The sequence below is a fragment of the Lontra canadensis genome, unplaced genomic scaffold, assembly GCF_010015895.1.
Source record: "Lontra canadensis isolate GAN:19392208 unplaced genomic scaffold, GSC_riverotter_1.0 scaffold98, whole genome shotgun sequence".
Taxonomy (NCBI): Eukaryota; Metazoa; Chordata; class Mammalia; order Carnivora; family Mustelidae; genus Lontra; species Lontra canadensis.
The window spans coordinates 2,345,958-2,363,852 of record NW_022631092.1 but is presented as its reverse complement, the minus strand read 5'-3'; the positions used below and the strand labels follow the sequence as shown (position 1 = coordinate 2,363,852).

Genomic DNA, 17,895 nt, shown 5'->3' with positions numbered 1-17,895 from the left:
AGGACCCTGAGATCATGATCTGAGCTGAAGGCAGAGGCTTTAACCCACTGAGCCACCCAGGTACGCCCTGATTCTTTTCTTAAAAAAAAATTCCAGAAAGCAAAATTTCTGAGCCAAATAGAATGGAGGTTTTTACTACGTGTTTCTGCTTCCGTGGCTTTTGCTTTGGTTCTTGTTGCAGCAGAGAGTTCCAGGGTCCTTTCCTTATCAAGATGCAGCTTTATTCTGGCGTACATGTTATCAGAGGCACTTTGGTCCCAGAGCCGACAGGTGGACAGTGGCTTTCTGATACTACAGTTTTGTTTTGTTTTTAAGATTTTATTTATTTGAGAGAGAGAAAACATGAGAGAGCATGAGCAGGGAGGAGAGGGAGAAGCAGTCTCCCCACTGAGCAGGGAGCCTGACATGGGACTTGATCCAAGGACCCCAGGATCATGACCTGAGCAGAAGGCAGATGCTTACCAACTGAGCCACCCAGGTGTCCCTAGATACCCCAGTTTCTTGATCATGGTAGCGGTTGCTGCACCCTTGGTGGTCTAAGACTTCAGTGTTGTCCTGAGGAGGGTGTCCTTCCTGGAAATTCATCCTAGAACCTTCTCCTCCAGTCTTGGAACAATTTTGAAGGCACCTGATTCCCTGTGTTAAAATTCATTCTGCTTAAGTTAGCCTGAGTGACTTCTGTTACCCACGGCCAAACCCTGACTAATGGGTGGATTCATGTGGGCATGAAATACCCACACTCACTCACAGTTATCTCCTTTAAAAAATTATTTTACTGTTAGTGAGATGGACCATCTTTTCAAATATTTATTGGCTATATGTAAGTCTCTCCTTGGGAGCTACCCCTGCTAGTATTAGAGTTTCTTTTTAAAAATCATTTTTTAGGGGCGCCTGGGTGGCTCAGTGGGTTAAAGCCTCTGCCTTCGGCTCAGGTCATGATCCCAGGGTCCTGGGATCGAGCCCCGCATTGGGCTCTCTGCTCGGCGGATAGCCTGCTTCCCTCTCTTTCTCTGCCTACTTGTGATCTCTGTCTGTCAAATAAATAAATAAAATCTTAAAAAAAAAATTTAAAAAAATCATTTTTTAGAGGCTCCTGGGTGCCTCAGTCCTTAAGCGTCTGCCTTAGGCTCAGGTCATGATCCCACAGTCCTGGGATTGAGCCCTGCATTGGGCTCCCTGCTCAGTGGGAAACCTGTTTCTCCCTCTCCCACTTCCCTGCTTGTTCCCTCTTTAGCGCGCTCGCTGTCTCTCTCTCTCTCTCTCTCTCTCTCTCTGTGTCAAATAAATAAATAAAATCTTTAAAAAAAATAAAAGTAAAAATCCCTTAGAAAAAAAAATTTTTTGGTGCCTCTGTGTCACCAAACTAAGGCACATCAAGATTAATGAACTTGCCCAAGGTCACAACTAGGAAGGATTCCAACCCAGGCTACTGGTCAGAGGTCATGCTGTTCACCCCCAATCCAAGGGCCATAGAGGACTAGGGCTAAGTTCCTTTTAGTTCTGAGCTCTGCTTTCTTTGCATTGAGCTCCCCATCGAACTGGTTCTCCAGTCCTGGGTTGAGTAGGTCGGCTTCAGCTGGCAGATCGTTCTATGCAGAACCTGAATCCCCAGCCCTTGGTTTAGTTCACAGTCCCCCAGTGGTTGCAGATTCCTTTCCCAGCTCCAGCCTGCAGTCTCCATTTACTAGTCTGCCGGGTTAGCCCACGCTGAGAATTGCTGGTGGTGTGCATGGCCTTCTCTTGGCCAGTCGCAGTAGCATTTCTTGGGCGCTGCTGGTGTGTTGAGATGCATGCATTTGTCTTGTGTCATGTAAGTAAAGGTTATTGCTAATCGGGATCTCCAAAGCCAAAACACACAGAAATTGGTGGTCACGGGTCAAGAACTTAAGAGCTATTAGAGCAATTGCCCCCAAACCCAAAGACTCCTAATATTAGGATAATCTGATCACGGAACAGGTTAAATTGACATTCTGTCACTCACCAGCCTCAAGAAAATTGCTACGAAGTGAGGTACACCATGAAACACTGCACAACCTCACCCAGTGGCACATCCCTTTTAGCCCTCAAAACCGAAAGGCTTGGGCAACAAGATTCTTAAACGTTAAAGAGTCAAATGTCCCACTTTCTGACACACCTGCTTATTCTGTGTCCAAGAACGAGACTCCTGTAAGCTATAAATTATCTACAAAGGTGGCCAAGTCCTACTATGCTTGTTTTGTGCCCTGAGAACTTAGCCTGGTAATCATCAGGTTGGGGCCCCAAAATGCGGCCAGACTGAAATGTGGGTTGTACCTCACTTTTAGGTAGGGTCCTAGCAAACTGCTGCTAGCCCTTGGGGGCAATTATAATGATCATCATGAGGAATGTTCCAATTAGATAAGATCATTTAAGAAGTGCACTTAAAAGTCCCCAAATTAAATAAACAGAATGCTATACCTGTTTTAGTGGGTGTACAAACCCTCCAAAAGTCTTCGAAATTCCAAAATAGCCTTACTGAAAGATGTGTTGCAAAAAGTTAATGAAAAAGTTGGGGTACCTTGGGTGGCTCAGTCAGTTAAGCATCTGACTCTTGATTTCAGCTCAGGTCGTGATCTCAGGGTCCTGGGATTGAGCCCCACGTCAGGCTCTGCACTGGACATGGAACCTGCTTGAGAGTCTCCCTCTCCTTCTGCCCCTCCCTGCATCGCCCCCTCCTGCACGCTCTCTCCCTCTAAAATAAAATTTAAAAACTCCGAAAAATAAAAGATGATGTAGGTACTTAAAAGAAAAGATGGTAAGACCAATGTGACTCCTACTGATTCCTCCTTCCTTCTTTGTTTTAGGAGGAAGCAGTCTAGTGTTTAAAAACAAAACCAGGATGGAAGGACACCTGGGTGGGTCCTTCAGTTGAACATCTGACTTCAGCTCAGGTCATCTGAGGACCCTGAACTCTGGATCAACTCAGATCCCAGAGTCCTGGAATCAAGCCCCACAGCAGGCTCCCTGCTCAGCGACACGTCTTGTTTCTTTCTCTCTCTCTCTCCCTTTCTGATCACCCCCCTCAAATAAATAAATAAAATCTTACAAAAAAAAAAAAAACTAACCAAGAAAATTTGAAGATCTAGTTGTTTTTATTCAAATATTCCTGAATAGGGTAGCATCCCATCTAGCTAGCAGAAAGGGGCTCTGAGGCACTGTATGGGAAATGGGAGACTTTTATAGGCAGAAACGGGCACGACAAGGAAGTTATTAGTGAAAGAAAACAAAAGATTGTTTCAGACCAGATCACCTTCCTTTGGAGGACAGGGAGGCAAGGTGGGTCTTCAGGAATTTCTAGATTGACTGCTTAAAGGTCAGTCACATCCCTGCAGTTAAGTTTCAGTTCAGTGTCATAGGGGCAAATGACTCCACTGGAGGCCTCTTGTTTCTCTTTCTCACTCCCCCTTTATTTAGAGAACTCAGGAGAGAGAGTGGATAGTTGTAAGAGCAACGTTTGATCTTTCTGAGTAGGCAAGAAGGGACGAAATTTGTAGCAACCGGAAGTATAACCAGAGTAAACGGATGCAGATGCTGGGGGTCCGTGGAACTGACATGGGGAAGAGAATTCTCTTCTGATTGCATCTAACTTCTTGATGAGATAATAAATAGCCATCTGAGAGTCAGTTGGGAGGAGACAGTGGGAGAAGTTTTAGGAGAAGTTGAATTTACTATTGAAATTTTGCAGAATTGTTGGATAAAAACCATGCCGACATGCCAACCATGTGTCATTCCGTCTAGAAGTGACTAGAAGCCTCAGTTCCTGTTCAACACCCCTGAAGAATCCAGGTGAACTCCCCCACCCCAAATGTTGTTAGGATGTTGAGACTCATGACACAGCTTGCATACACGAACGTGTACATACAATCACACACACACACACACACACACACACACACACATATTCTTCATGTGAATTCGCAAATTTTCTGCTGCTGAATGTAGCTGATGGGGAGAGTGTGGGTTCCTGAACAGGGCTCGGAGTGTAGCTTAATCCTCAACAGACTGCCATCAGAGTGTAGCTTAAGCTAACAAAAATAACGTGTTTATGTCATGCCATCCATGCTGAATATTTAAATTTAAAGCACACAAATTTCTTTTCAGTCTGTTCTTGGCGCAACAGCTATTGTGAACCTGATGGTACCATTTCTCTCTCAGCCTCTGTAAGAGCTTCCCATTTTGCTCAGAGATCAAGACCAGGTCCTTGCAATGGCTTAGGGAGCCCCAGATGGGCTGGCTCCCTGTCAGCCTCTGTCTTTGGCTCCTGCCTCTCTCCCTCAACCACCTGCTGTAGCCACACTGGTCTCCTCCCTGTTCCTCTCATACCTGGTTCTTTGCCATCTCTGTTCCTTTTACCTGGAAGGACTTTCCCCCACAATTCTGCCCGACTCCCTCCTCCACCTCCTTTTGCCTTGGTACTTCTTCAAATAATAGATTGCATGACTATATAGTTGTTTATCTTGTTTCCTCTTCCCACCACACTGGCTTATAAACTGTAAGGACAGGTACTTTGATCTTATTTGCCTCGTGCACTATCTCAGTGCCCAGATTGGTGTCTGCCGTGATGGGCCTTCAGTACAGACTTTCCAAATAGCTGAACATTGGCCACTGCAAGGCTTAAGATTATTCTGAAAACCACCTTGTCTTTATTAGAAATCAATATTCATCCTTTTTTTTTAGAACTTTGATCAGATTTCTCATCACCTTTATTATGCAGGGAGTACATCCTGTCCCCAAATTAAATGACAAAGCATTTTATATTAGCTGATGGTGGTGGATACAATGACCAGATCCCCTCTCTATAATAACTAGATTCTGCCCTTGACCGGTGTAGGAGCCAAAGGCAGGCTGCCGAAAATGTGCCACTTGGGTACATCCATTATTTTAAATAAAAACTACTGAAAACACAACGTATGTAGGGACACTAATACCCTCCTCTGTACACCTAAAAGTGTTACCGAACCCATGATCGATCTGCTTACCTCATGACTGCCCAGTAAGTTGAGTGACAAGCTGTTGAAGCAAGGCATAAAATCTATTTGAGAAAGCCCACCGTCCGGGTGGCAGCCTAATGTCCCAGATAACGGTCTTGCCACGGGCAGTTGCTTTTCCAATGTGATCAGACACGAAAGGATGGGCATCTGAAAAGTCTGCCAGTTTGCTACAAAAATCCTCCCCTTTTCAAGGGATTTAATCAGTCCTGGACCTTGGCAGACCTCTGGCTCTGCTGGTTCTCAGTTCTGGGTGTGTCCTCAGCCTGTGCTGGTTTTCGGTGATGTCAGGTCTTAGAGAAGCAACACCCCTGGCTGCTTACATCCCCACTTGACATGAGTGACTCCATCTTGCACTCTACATCCAGCCCCCACCCCCACCAGGTCAATTTCTATTAGTTGGCCAGCCCCCAAACCCAAACTATTTCTTGTTTCAGTTTCCAGTTTCGGTTTCCAATTCCCAGTAAAAATAAAACCTATCCCATTGGTTGTGCTCAAAGGGGGAGTCAAAGAGGAAGTTGCCATAAAAGCCGGGAGTCTGATCTGGAAAACACAGCCAAGCTCAGGCCTCAGGTTGGTTACCAGAGGATCTGCTTCTGGGTAAGACAGAGAGGGGTGGGCAGAGGGGGCTCCTTCCTGAGGCCTCCAGCTCTAGTGGGTGGTAGGCTCAGTGCAGGCAAGGGAAGTCCACGGGAATCCACTCCCAGAAAGCTCTTTTGTTCCTCATCAGGTCAGTCGGGAGGAAGGGTAAGTCCCTCTGGGACGATGAGCCTTGTTCAAGCCTGGGTGGCAGCGGGTGAGGCCAGGGGAAAGGATAAGTGTCAGGAGGATCAAATTGGAATCATTCCAAGCCTAGGCTTTAGAAGCAGCTGGACTTGGGATGTGTCACTTACCCTCTCTGTGCCAGAGGGGTTTCCCCATCTATAAAATGGGGATAGTCGGAGTGCCTGGGTGGCTCAGTGGGTTAAGCCTCTATCTTCGGCTTGGGTCATGATCTCAGGGTCCTGGGATTGAGCCCTGCATCGGGCTCTGTGCTCAGCGGGGAGCCTGCTTTCCCCGCCTCTCTCTCTCTGCCTGCCTCTCTGCCTACTAGTGATTTCTCTGTCAGATAAATAAATAAAATCTTTAAAATGGGGGTAGTCTTCTCTTTGTTCTCACTGTCTTAAGTGGGGATGATGCGGTATCATTGAGCCCAACGGTCAAGAAAGAATTCTTGAGACACTTGATGGTGCTAAAAGGTACTTTTCTTACAGCACGGGGACAGGACCCATAGACAGAAAGAGCTGCACTGGGATTGTGAGGAGCGACTGGTTATTATATATATTGTAATTAGTGAGGATTAGGGATAGTGTCTCTAAGGAATTTGGAAGCAAGGCTTTCAGGATTTTGAGGGGCCAACTGCTGTTAAGATCGGGTTACTTTTAGTCCTTAATAAAACGTACACAAATTTCGGGGTACCTGGGTGGCTCAGTGGGTTAAAGCCTCTGCCTTCGGCTCGGGGTCATGATTTCAGGGTCCTGGGATTGATCCCTGCATCGGGCTCTCTGCTCAGCAGGAGCCTGCTTCCTCCTCCCTCTCTCTCTCTGTCTCTCTGTCTCTCTGCCTGCCTCTCTCTCTGCCTGCTTGTGATCTCTGTCTGTCAAATAGATAAAATCTTAAAAAAAAAAAAGTACACAAATTTCTTGAGGAATGTCATGTTGTACACATTTCAGGTATCTGTCAGGGAGCTCCAAGCTGTAAGGAGATTTAAGTTAGGGTTCTCTTACTTTTGTTTCCCTCATGAAGGGGATGGCATGAGAACAGGAACCCAGAGCAACTGGACGACGGTATATACCTTAAAACGTAATTGGTTCTTATTTCCTAATTCTGATGCCTTTTAAACTGCTCTGTGGGAATTCCAGGATGCAGTCCCGTGTCAGGCTTCCCTGCTTAACAGGGAGCCTGCTTCTCCCTCTGACCACCAGGCCCCCTCGAGCTCTCTCTCTGCCTCTCTCCCTCTCTCTCACTCTTGCTCTCTTGTTCACTCTCTCTCAAATAAATAAATAAAATCTTTAAAAAAACAAACAAACTGCTCTGTGGAAATTTAAGAAATTCCCAGAAATGGCTAAGAAGTTGGCACTGGGCTTTTTGGGAGGAAGGAAGCAGCCGGCTTGGAGAAATAAAGTCCACTCCCCACCCTTCCTTTACCATTTCCAGGACCCTTTCCGGACATCAGGCCCTGACAAGTTCAGAGAGGTCTCTCTGTCCCCACTGGACAGAGTTTTTCAAAGTTGTGGGCATGATCCCCCTCCCTTCTGGGGTCCCCTCCCTGCACCAAAGCTCCATCCTGTTCAAAAAGAAGGAAGCCCACATTGGAGTCATTTGCCCCCAACCGCAGCACACCAAGACTTCAGCACAACATCAACCTGTCCCAGGAAGATGACCTTTGGAAAGTCCATCCGATCTGTCCTGCTCAGCACTAGTGAGGTCATTTGCCATCTGCCTGATACAAACCCTGTTTCCCCCTGATGTCCAGGCCTGAAACAATCCTTTCTTTTCTTTTACTGATGACTCCTCACCTTCCATTTTGCTGCTTAGGAAAGCCTTCATTTTTGCGCAGCTTCTCCAAGCATCTCTCTACTTGCTCGATGGGCTGCTGTCCTATAACCAGGAGTCAGGGCACGGGGCTAACTGCTGACAAAATCCAAAGGCAGAGAGAGAAAAAGAAAGAGAGAGCATGCACACACATGCAGGGGTGGGACAAGAAAGAGATTTATTTCAGTTGAGGCCAACATGGGGAAGACAGTGGGCTAGTGTCCCAAAAGCTGTCTCCAAAGTGCTGAAAATGAGGCCAGGTTTATATAAGGAAAATGTGGGACAGTCGTTGAGTACTGGAGATGGGCAGTGAAGGTCATGGCCTTGGGGTGGGGTTTTTGTTGGTTCGTTTGTTTTAGATATTTATTTATTTATTTATTTATTTGACAGACAGAGATCACAAGCAGGCAGAGAGGCAGGCAGAGAGAGAGCGGGGGAAGCAGGCTCCCTGCTGAGCGGAGAGCCCGATGCGGGGCTCGATCCCAGGACCCTGAGATCATGACCTGAGCTGAAGGCAGAGGCTTAACCCACTGAGCCACCCAGGTGCCCCAATCGTAGGGCCTTTATTGCTGGGGGTTGGGGGTAGTTGGTTCCCACTGCGGGATGCTTTGCCAGATGCTTAACCCAGGCTTCTGCCCCAGTTAAAGATAAGCTGTAAGACAAACCGGACCAATTAGAAAGGAAAACTGAGGCAAAATGGATGTGTTGAGCTCCTTTCAGCCTGACACACGCATGTCAGTTTCTGTGCCACACAATTCGCTCAGGTGGCCACCTTGTCCTCTTCCCTGGTTTCCAAGATAATGGAATCCAGAGTAATACAGCAAGCATGGCCAAAGCCACAGAGGTGGTTTCCGGGGGTGAGCCCTCCCAGAGGGGCTGGTGGGTGGGGGGCGGGGAGGGCGATGGGGAGGGACGGAGTCTATTTCTAGCTTCACCTCCTTGGTTCTCACTGACGTGTCCTGATTTTAACAAAATTCTTCATTCCGGGCCCGTTTTCTTCGTTAGTTTGTGTGAGCTCCCTCTCCAGTCTTAGCCGTTCATTCTTGCTGTTTATCTTCCCCTTTTCCTCCGTTATATTAGAAGAATCCAACCAAGGACATTTTAAAGATCTAATTGACTTTATTTGTAGTCAACTCATGTATTTGGCCAGCTTCCCAATGAGCAAGGAGAGGGGAGCTCCCGGGGGCTACAGAGGATCCAAGTTTTTAAAAGGTAGAAGAGCAGAAAACAAGAAATTATTAGGAGAGAAACCACTGTTGTAGGCAAGGTCACCCTCCTAAGGGGAACGGAGGGGGTCCATCAGGAAACTTCCTAGTGCTCCCTGGGAAATCTCACATTGACTGGTTAAGGGTTATATTCCTGGGGGACTGAAAGTGCAGTCAGGTTAGGTATTAAGTCTCAATTTACACTTGGGGCCTTAACTGAGGGGACACCATTGTGGGGCCTGTGGTTTTCTTTTTAACCGCACGCCCCCCAACCACCCTGCGATACCTCCCTCTCTCAGAGTCAGCCTTTCCAATATGCTTAATGTGTATCTGTTTTTCTTATGTATTTTTGCAAAATGGGTGTTGGCTTTTTGTTTGCATGTGTTTTAATGTATGTATAGAATAGTGTGCTGTTGACTTCACCGTATTGCTTTTTCCACCCTGAGATTGTCAGGGTCACTAGCTGAGTGTCTAATACTGGCTTCCAATTGTTGCAAACATGCCACTTCGCTTCTGCTCTCCTGGTGTGGACACCCCGGGGTCCTTCCTCCTTCCCCAGCACAAACAGCAGCATAGTATGGAAGGGGAGGGCGCGGCCTCTGACCACTGCTGACCTCTGACCCTGTGCACTCATCCTCTGTTCTTTCTCTGGACTCACCCTGTCATCCACAGTTGCCCTGAACCAGGCTACAGCTTCCGTGGGATCCCTGCCAGGGACACTGAAAGCCTCCAGAATGGCAGCATTGATTCTTTCCAGAGCCGGAGGTAACTGGCCCAGGGTGACAGAGTTCCGCTTCTCGGGCCCCCACCCAATACTTAGACCCGCGACAGGTCTCCAGCCAGCAGTCTTTCCTGTTTACCAGTAACACAAAGGACTCCTAAGCTTATGATAAGCAATCCTTAAAATAGTAAGGACAGATAGATTTTATCCCATGCTCTGCCGTCCTAGTCACTCTGCCAAACACTTAACATTTATCAATTGTTTTAATTGCCATAGCAACCCCAGAAGGTCACCATTGTCCCCTATTTACAAATGAGGGAATTGTTTTTGGCCCTGGGCCTTTGGGCAGGGAGGTGGGGTTACTACCAAACCTAAGACAGGAAGTAGAACCAAAATGCAGAGAATCTGGTGTAGGGAGGAGGCCTCAGGACAGAGTGGGTTTCTGAATAGCCTGGAGAGACCAGGCCACCCTCCTATGGATGACAGTTGGGGGTGCCTCGCAGCAGGTTAGCAGGGGAACGGCACCCCTTTCCCTTGGGCCTTCTGTGCACATCGGGACCCAGATAGGCCAAGCTGCCGGCCAGCCCGGCATCACCCTTCCAGCCAAACCATAATGTCCAGCTGCAAGAGTTGGACTCTCACCTTTTAACTTCCCTTCCTATCCCCGGAAGGCTCTCTTCCTGGGGAGCTGGCTGAATTCATTCCTGCACGCTTTTGCAGGCCTGATCCCTATGGTGGCAGCTGACCAGGACCTCTGCCCGCCCCCTAGGGACCCACATGTTGGAGAGACAGGCCGGTGCAAGGGTCTTAGTGCTCTGAGAGGCTGTGGTCACGGGGGGGTAATGCTGAGTCCAGATTGGCTGCCTCTGGGGGGCTTCTCAGAGAAGGGGGCAATAGGTCCAGCCTTGACTCATCTCAAGTAGAGTTCAAGTGCTCAGCAGTGCTTGCCCTGACCTGCTGGGCAGCGCAAAATGAAGCACATCTTTCTCCGTGAGGATTTATTGCTGTCTGGAAAGATCTGTGGGACAACAGGAGAAAGTTATATAATCTCCCCCTAAGAAAACATTGACCCTGAACTAATATCCTTGTTCAGAGAGCAAGGCATCCGGTTCCTTCGCCTCAACCAACACCACCAAGCCCTAAACCACTCTGCCAAGTATCCCTTGTCCACCCGAGAAGGGATGCAGGGCAGCCTTCTGTAGGGGTGTGTTTGTTTTTGTTTTGTTTTGTTTGTTTTAAACAATCAGGTTTGGATGGCAGAGAGAAAGACAAAGATCGTTTTTGCTCTCACCGCAAACAGGCCCCCACCAACCTATCTGCAGACAGATTGAGAAAACAAAGCAGACTCTATGTGATCATTGGGTTTTCTGGAATGAGGACCTCAAACTCTGTCTCCAGATAATTTGAGGTCAAAGCATGCAAATCCATCTGGGACAAGTCATTTGAGTCTGGAATCTGACTCCCCAGCAATCCTTGCCAAGCTCAGAACTGAGGGGCCCCCTTTCCCAGAAATCCCCCTGTCTGAATGCAGTAGGCAGGTGTCAGATGAGGTCATTCCTTCCCATCTCCCAACATGGACAATGCCCTCCCTGTGGGTGGGCGGTAGGCTCAGGGAGCCAAGGGGAGGCTCAGGGAGCCAAGAACTCACAGAATATTCTTTTGGTTTCTAGTCAAGACTGTGGCAGCTGTGATAGGAGGAGGTGAGTCTTTGTAGGGAAGGGGTTCAAGTCCTTATCTGTTCCCCTGAGCCTGGGTCTTGGGGAGCAACCATCTTGTCCAGGCCTAGGTCTGCCCAGGACTTGCGCAGATGGTGGGGAGGAAGTGGACTGGTGGACATGGGGAGGAAGCCAGGAACTGGAAACAAGAATCAAGGAGCTTGGACCAACGGGTGTCATGGAAACTCCACAGTGGAGGCAATCCCAGCAGGGGCCCCATCTCCTCTTTGCAGGCATTTACCCTGTGACCTTGTGGGTGTCTCTGACTTTTCTGAGCTCCTGTTTCCTCTCTGAAAAATGGGCCATGCCCATAGTCTCTCCTGAGCTCAGAGTTCACCCCCTTGCCTGGGCCCCCCAAAGCCCCCTGAGCCTGATTGAGTGTGTGAGGCTCCCTTCCCTTGAGCCCACTTCTTAACGCAACCCAACCCAACCCAACCCAACCCGACAGTCGTGTCTGTGGCGTCCGTGCCCACCGTGCTGGGCGCCGTGGGCTTCACTGGGGCCGGAATCGCTGCCTCCTCGCTAGCAGCCAAGATGATGTCCTCTGCTGCCATCGCCAATGGGGGTGGCATCGCCGCTGGCAGCCTGGTGGCGACACTGCAGTCCGTGGGTAAGTGTCCCCGGGGGCTTGCTGTGAGGGGCGAGGAGGACCAGCGCCTCAGTACCGGGCCCAGATCTTAGCCTCCCCCACCCTCCTTGTCTGCTCCTAAGCGTCACCCTCCAGGTTCTCCCCGGGAGGTGCAGGAGGGAGGCCCCGGGCACGGGGCGTGCTGGCTTCAGGCTGCGGTTGCTGGGTGCCTCGGGGATCTCTGCCCTGCCTGGGCTCAGCCTTCTTCCCTGGAGAGGGACAGCTCCCAGCTCTGGGCTTCTCCATGGGGGTGCTCGCCAGCGGGCTGCGGGCAGTTGCCCTCCCACAGCAGAGATCTGGAGGGCTTTCGGAAACGGGAGGATGCTGACTGGGGCCCCGGGCCTCAGACCTTCCTGAGGGGCCCTGGAGTCTTTGACCTCTCAGTTTTGTCCCACAGAGCTGCCCCAGGTCTGCTCCTTACCACTCTGCTCACCCTCTCCTCCCCCAGGAGCAGCAGGACTCTCGCTGTCAACCAAGATCATCCTGGGCTCCCTGGGCTCTGTGCTTACGTTCCTGAGCTTCTAAGAGTTTCCCTCCTCTCTGCCTGCAAAGAAGAGGACGGCGCTCCTCCGCCCCTCCCCACCCCCCACTCCCCCCCATGCAGGGAGGGACCAGTACCTGGCTGACAAGTGTGCCCTAAGCAAAATAAGCAATAAAAATTGTAGTTGCAGCCCATCCTGAATCCCTTCCTTCTTGCTCGAAGTTGGGGGCGGGGGCGGGAAGGGGGTCCAGGGAGGGTGGGTCACTCCTCTTTCCCAGTCCTGTGTCCGGAGCAATGTGGTGTAGGGGTGCAGGGTGCACTCGGCTAGGATGTGCCAAAACGTGGGGGCAGGTGGCTGCCCCCACCCTGCTTGTGACTCTGTGTGACTCGGGGCAGCCCACCTCCTCTTTGGCCCTCATTTGGCCTCTGGGCATGGGGAGTTGGTCTAAATGACACCAAAGGTCTCAGCCACGGGTGGGTGTTTGGCTCAGTTCCTAGGCAGTCTGGAACGGGGTTGAGGGAGACGGGGGACCGGCAGGGAAGGACATCCTCTTCAGAGCCACCACCTCCCAGCTGCAGGTCTAATGGCTCTGTCCTAAGTGGCCTGGCTCTGAAGGCCCAGGCCCATATGAGTCTTTGCTCCAGACTCAAGTCTAAGGCCACCGTCCAGCCTTTGCCTTTCTCCTCAGCAGCTAGAAGGCAGATCGAGTTTGCTGAGGCTCTGACCTTTCTAACTTCAGGGCCGTGACTCACCCTTAAATGTCGTTCTCCCAGAACAAGATCTTCTAGAGACTTCTCTCTGCTAGGATGACTTCCAACTCGGAGCATCAGAAAATTGGCTGATGTGCTGATCTGGTCCTCTTTTCCACAACTCTTTGAGCACATGCTGTGGGTCGGGCACTGGCTGGGGGCTACAAACTTGGACTTTCTGTGGGGAGTGGGGGAGGATGGACTGACAGGTAGATAGCCATCGACAAAGTGCTCTGGGAAGTGCCATGCCAGAGGCCAGCCTAGGGATCCGGGGCCCAGGAGAAGACACAGAAAGTCTTAGTCTGCTCTAACAAAAATCCCACAAACTGGGTCATTTATAAATAACAGAAATGTATTTCTCACAGTTCCAGAAGGTGAAAAGTCAGAGAACAAGGCACTGGCAACCCTAGGTTGCTGGTAAGAAGCTGGTGAGAAGGTGTTCCCTAGATGGCCCCCTTCTTGCTGTGCCCTCACATCATGGAAGGGCGCGAGCTCCCTCTGGCCTCCTTCGTAAAGATACTAATCCCACCCAGGAAATCTCCATCCTCATGATCTCAGCACCTCCCAAAGGTCCCACCTCCTGATACCACCATCTTTGGGGGGTAGGACTGCAACCTGAATTTTGGGAAACACAAACATTCAGACCACAGCAGGCGTGTTGGGGAAGAGAAATTTGGGTTCTGTCCTGAGGGTCATGAGAGACAAGTGTTTCCAATGTGACCTGATCGCAGACCTACACCCCTGCACGCTCTGTCTCAGGTGCTGTGAGCAGGCTGACAAGATCTTGGTTTCCAGCAAGAACCAAACTTAGGAGTGCAGTGCTCTGGACCTTGAAGGAAGTTGAGCGACTTGGCCATGTCTTCTAGAGGTGCCTCATCGCGTCACTGAAGCATGCTTGCTACTTAGCCAAAGAATTAATTCAATATTATTAATATTAATAATATTGGGTATTAATTCAGTACTTGGTTCTTTTTCTTTCTTTTCTTTCCTTGATGCCTCAGAAAATCTGATAAAGGCTGTGAATCCTCTCCTAGAATGCACACATTCCCAAAATAATGCCTCCAACTTCAAGGCCTTCTTTAGAACTTCTGAAGACCCTCCTTGCAGCTGAAGGTAAAGGTCTCTGCTTTCAGTGGAGGTCCGGGCCTCCACCGGGGCATGTGGGTCTGCCTTGGATCTGGAAGGTTGGCCAGGTCAGCCTCCCTCCCTGCCGAGCCCCAGCAGACCACTCGCAAGACCACCCCTTGTTCTGGACATTGTGCCCTGACCTCCTTCGTCCCACTCGAGTTCCCAGGGAGCCTGTTGCTAATGCTGACCTGCGTCTTCCCCTTTTGCTGTCAGGTTTGGCCTCTGCAGTAGGTAGATTTCTAAGCCCGGTGCCCAGTGACCCTGACCCTCCTACACTGTCCTGCCCTTGGAGTGTGGGGGGTCCTGTGGTGAGATGCCACTTCCGTAATTATGTTCAGTTATACACAGAGGGAGACTCTGCAGCTAAGTCTACGTTCATCGTAGGAGCCCTTCAGAAGCAGAGAATGTTCTCTGCTCATCACAGAGGAGGAACCAGAGATTTGAAGCAGGAGGGGGATTTGAAGATTTCTTCCCCTGGGCCCTGCAGGAGAGCCCCATCTGGCTGAACACTTGATTTTGGCCTTGTAAAACCCTGAGCGAACAACTCAGGGAAGCCTGCCCGGACATCAGCCCTACACTGTAACGTAATAAATGGGTGTTCTTTGACGCTGCTGGCTTTGGGGTCATTTGCTCTGCAGGACTAGAAAACGAATATGAGACTTGATACCCCTTCTCCCTTAAGCAGCCTGCAGGGCCTTTGGAGGGAGCTGAATGAACATTCTCTGGCAAGACCCCGGGATTCCTGAAATTCCTGATTTCAGTTGGTCTCCCAACTCCGGGTCCTACCTCTGTGGGATTCCAGGGGCCCCTGGTTGTCCGAAGGAGCTCCCAGCCCCAGGGAAGTCAAGCACACTCCCTGCTCCCCATGTTCTGGTGCATGGTGGCTCACGCGCTGCTGGGAAGAGCGTTGGAAGACACAGTCTTACTATGGGGACCGAGGACGGCTTCCTGTCGAGTTGGGCATCTTCATCAACAGGGTAGAGGCTGCTAGGAGCAGCTCAATGTCTACTCCTTCCTTCTGGCTCCCATGAACAGAGCCCTGATGTTTGGCTAGGTGATGCTCCCCGTGGAAGGACTGCGTTTCCAGTATAACCTGCAGCTAGGTGTGCTCACTGGACTGGGTTCTGGCCAGTGAAAGATGAACAGAAAGAAGGACGCCATTCTCTGGGCTTGCAGGGACAGGGAACAGGTGGGCCCACCCTAGCCGCTGGCCTCTTTCCCATGAGTTCTGCGGCAGGCAGGGGAGTGATCGTCTTGAACCTGCAGATGTGAGCAGCCCGTCAAGGAAAGTAGAACAACGGGGCCCCTGGGTGCCTCAGATGGTTAATCATCTGCCTTTGGCTCAGGTCATGATCCCAGGGTCCTGGGATCAAGTCCGACATCAGGCCCCCTGCTCAGGAAGGAAGAACAAGACCGTGGGAGCCAGGGGCTTCCAGGAGCAGAGCCACCCCTCCACCACCCTCTCACCCCCAGCCGAGACGCAGCTGATGGAGCAACAGAAAAAGAACTTCTCTTGCTTAAACCAAGAGGGTCTCTTTCACAGCAAGCAGCCACCTACGGCGTATTCTAATGAACACAGTAGGGAATTCCTCTATTGCTTGATGACAAGCAACAGAGGAAGCAGTCCAACGGAGTGGACTTTAGCCGTCCTTCTCCATACACCACTACGATAACAGTAATGGACTGAAGAGGCTTAGCATCACATGGGCAAAGAGAAGGAAAGAGAAGATGACAGGAACACAACTTTGGGAGCCAGAGGTCACATGGACCCATGGTTCCACTGAGCAGTCCCAAGAAAGCTGAATCTTAAGTTGTCTTTGGAGAAGGAGAGAAAGAGGCTGCTCTCCCCTCTGGAGAGAAGGGGAGAAAGAGGCAGACCCCCAAGGGCTCCGCTCCTGGAAGGCGGCATGGGGTGGCCCAGAACAAGTCTGTTGGATGTCTCTTTAAGAACCAGGCAGATCCCCGTGGGTCCCCTCCAGCAGACAACTGGCACTTTATTTTTGGAAGCTTTGGGTCTCTGGGACAAAGTGCAGTGGCTTCCTATGAGAAATGCTGAGTTCCCATACAAGGGTGCAGACCCTCGATCTTCATGGATATCCGGAGCACTTGGCAGCCAAGTGGCAACAGCCAGAACAAAGAGGGGAGGATTCTTCTTTAAGAATTTTACCTGCCCCCAAAAAGAAATGTTCCCATTCTGACACATGGGGGAGGGGTGCTCACTGAAAGGATGAGCCTGGTCTGAGAGAGTGGAAAACAGTGGGTACAGAAAGGGGTCCTGAGGCAAGGGGACTGTGGCTGGCCCAGGAAGGACGCTCTGTTCCCTGAGTTCTGTTAGCACCCTGTCTGGGCCAGAGTGCAACTGCCCCTAGGAACAATGTGTTTACTTAAACTATAACCCCTGGAGGATTTTACTAGTTGCCAAGCACATTTAGGTACGGCCTTAAGAAAAACATACACTGGCAACAGGTCTTTGGGGAGAAGGACGATATACGACCGACCGTGAAGCTGGGCAGCTGGGGGTGCCCGGCCGGCTGAGGGCCGAACACCGCCTGCTTCCGGGAAGCCGAGCACCCGGGAACACCCTGTCAGCTCAGGGTGGAACGAAATACCACCTGCTTCCCTTTTCCTGTTGTTGCTCCTTTCTCTTCCCAGAAGAGCCCATTGTTAGTTAGTTGAGTCCTTTGAATGTGCTTGCTTAACTATAAACTTTACCCTCCTCCTCGTTTGTCCACAAGACACGTGACTAATGTTTGACCTTCATCAGTTCCTCTGTTGGCTATTGTTTCTATCTAATAAAAGTGAGACTGTGGAGCTGCTTGGGGCAGCAGTCTTTTCGACTGTCTTCCCCTGCTCCCAATCTCCTGCCGCTGACTTGTTTGTGCCTCATTCTCCTGTTCACCGACTGGAAGCGGCACGGAGGCCTGCCACCGTCCTCCTGCACCCCCACAGCAACTTCGGAGATGCCACAAAGGCACCCTGAATACGCACAGAGTGAGAACAGGGGGATCCAAGCAAGCAACGTTTAAACCACCCCTACCATGGTCAAGACATTACCTGTGCCTCATCTCATAGAATCTGCCCAGCATTCCAAGAAAGGCAATGCTGCTGCCCCAGTTTTAGAGATCTAGTTACGAGAACCTAGTAAGAGGCATCTAGGGGGCTCAGTCAGTGAAGGGTCTGCCTCTGGCTCAGGCCCTCAAAGGCCAGTCTGCCTCTCCCTTTCCCTCTGCCCCTCCCCCCGACCCATGCCCTTGCTCGCTCGCTCTTTTTCTCGAATGAATAAATAAAATCTTAAAAAAAGGAAGAAAGAACCTGTTAAGAAATGATCCGAATTCTTCAGATCACTTCAGTCCCTAATTCCTGCTGCTGTTGAAGGGCGCCTCCTCCCAGACTGAGAATGGCCGGCTTTGTGGGTTGTTTCCAGATTTGGAGCCTTGACCTGGCTCCCTGCGCACCAGCTCCCTCCCAGCTCCCTCTGTGAAGAGCCAGCCTATATTCAGGGAGATAAAATGATTTTCATAATGAACCAGTTGGTGAAGAGGTTCAGGGTAGGGGGCCAGGAGATGGAAGGGTTCAACAGTTTCAGCCACCTTTGGGTAGCCCCATCCAGACTCTCCCGAGAATCTTTCATAATGGAGATTTTTTGAGAGGAAAAGGACATTGAGAAGGCACATTTTCCAAACAGAC

At 50.3% G+C, this 17,895-nt stretch overlaps 1 protein-coding gene across 3 annotated transcripts; it reads left to right on the top strand.

The window, feature by feature from the left end:
- Positions 1 to 5,501: 5,501 nt before the first annotated feature.
- Positions 5,502 to 12,423, top strand: LOC116855002 (interferon alpha-inducible protein 27-like protein 2). Of its 3 annotated transcripts, none has more exons than XM_032837299.1 (5): positions 5,502 to 5,606; positions 9,458 to 9,550; positions 11,177 to 11,206; positions 11,670 to 11,831; positions 12,298 to 12,423. In XM_032837299.1, the coding sequence occupies exons 2-5, from the start codon at positions 9,520 to 9,522 to the stop codon at positions 12,372 to 12,374; spliced, it is 300 nt and encodes a 99-aa protein (XP_032693190.1). In that variant the 5' UTR covers positions 5,502 to 5,606; positions 9,458 to 9,519; the 3' UTR covers positions 12,375 to 12,423. The 3 variants fall into 3 exon arrangements, with proteins under 3 accessions (XP_032693190.1, XP_032693188.1, XP_032693189.1); XM_032837297.1 differs by lacking the exon at positions 5,502 to 5,606 and adding an exon at positions 6,792 to 6,848; XM_032837298.1 differs by lacking the exons at positions 5,502 to 5,606; positions 11,177 to 11,206 and adding an exon at positions 6,792 to 6,848.
- Positions 12,424 to 17,895: the final 5,472 nt, after the last annotated feature.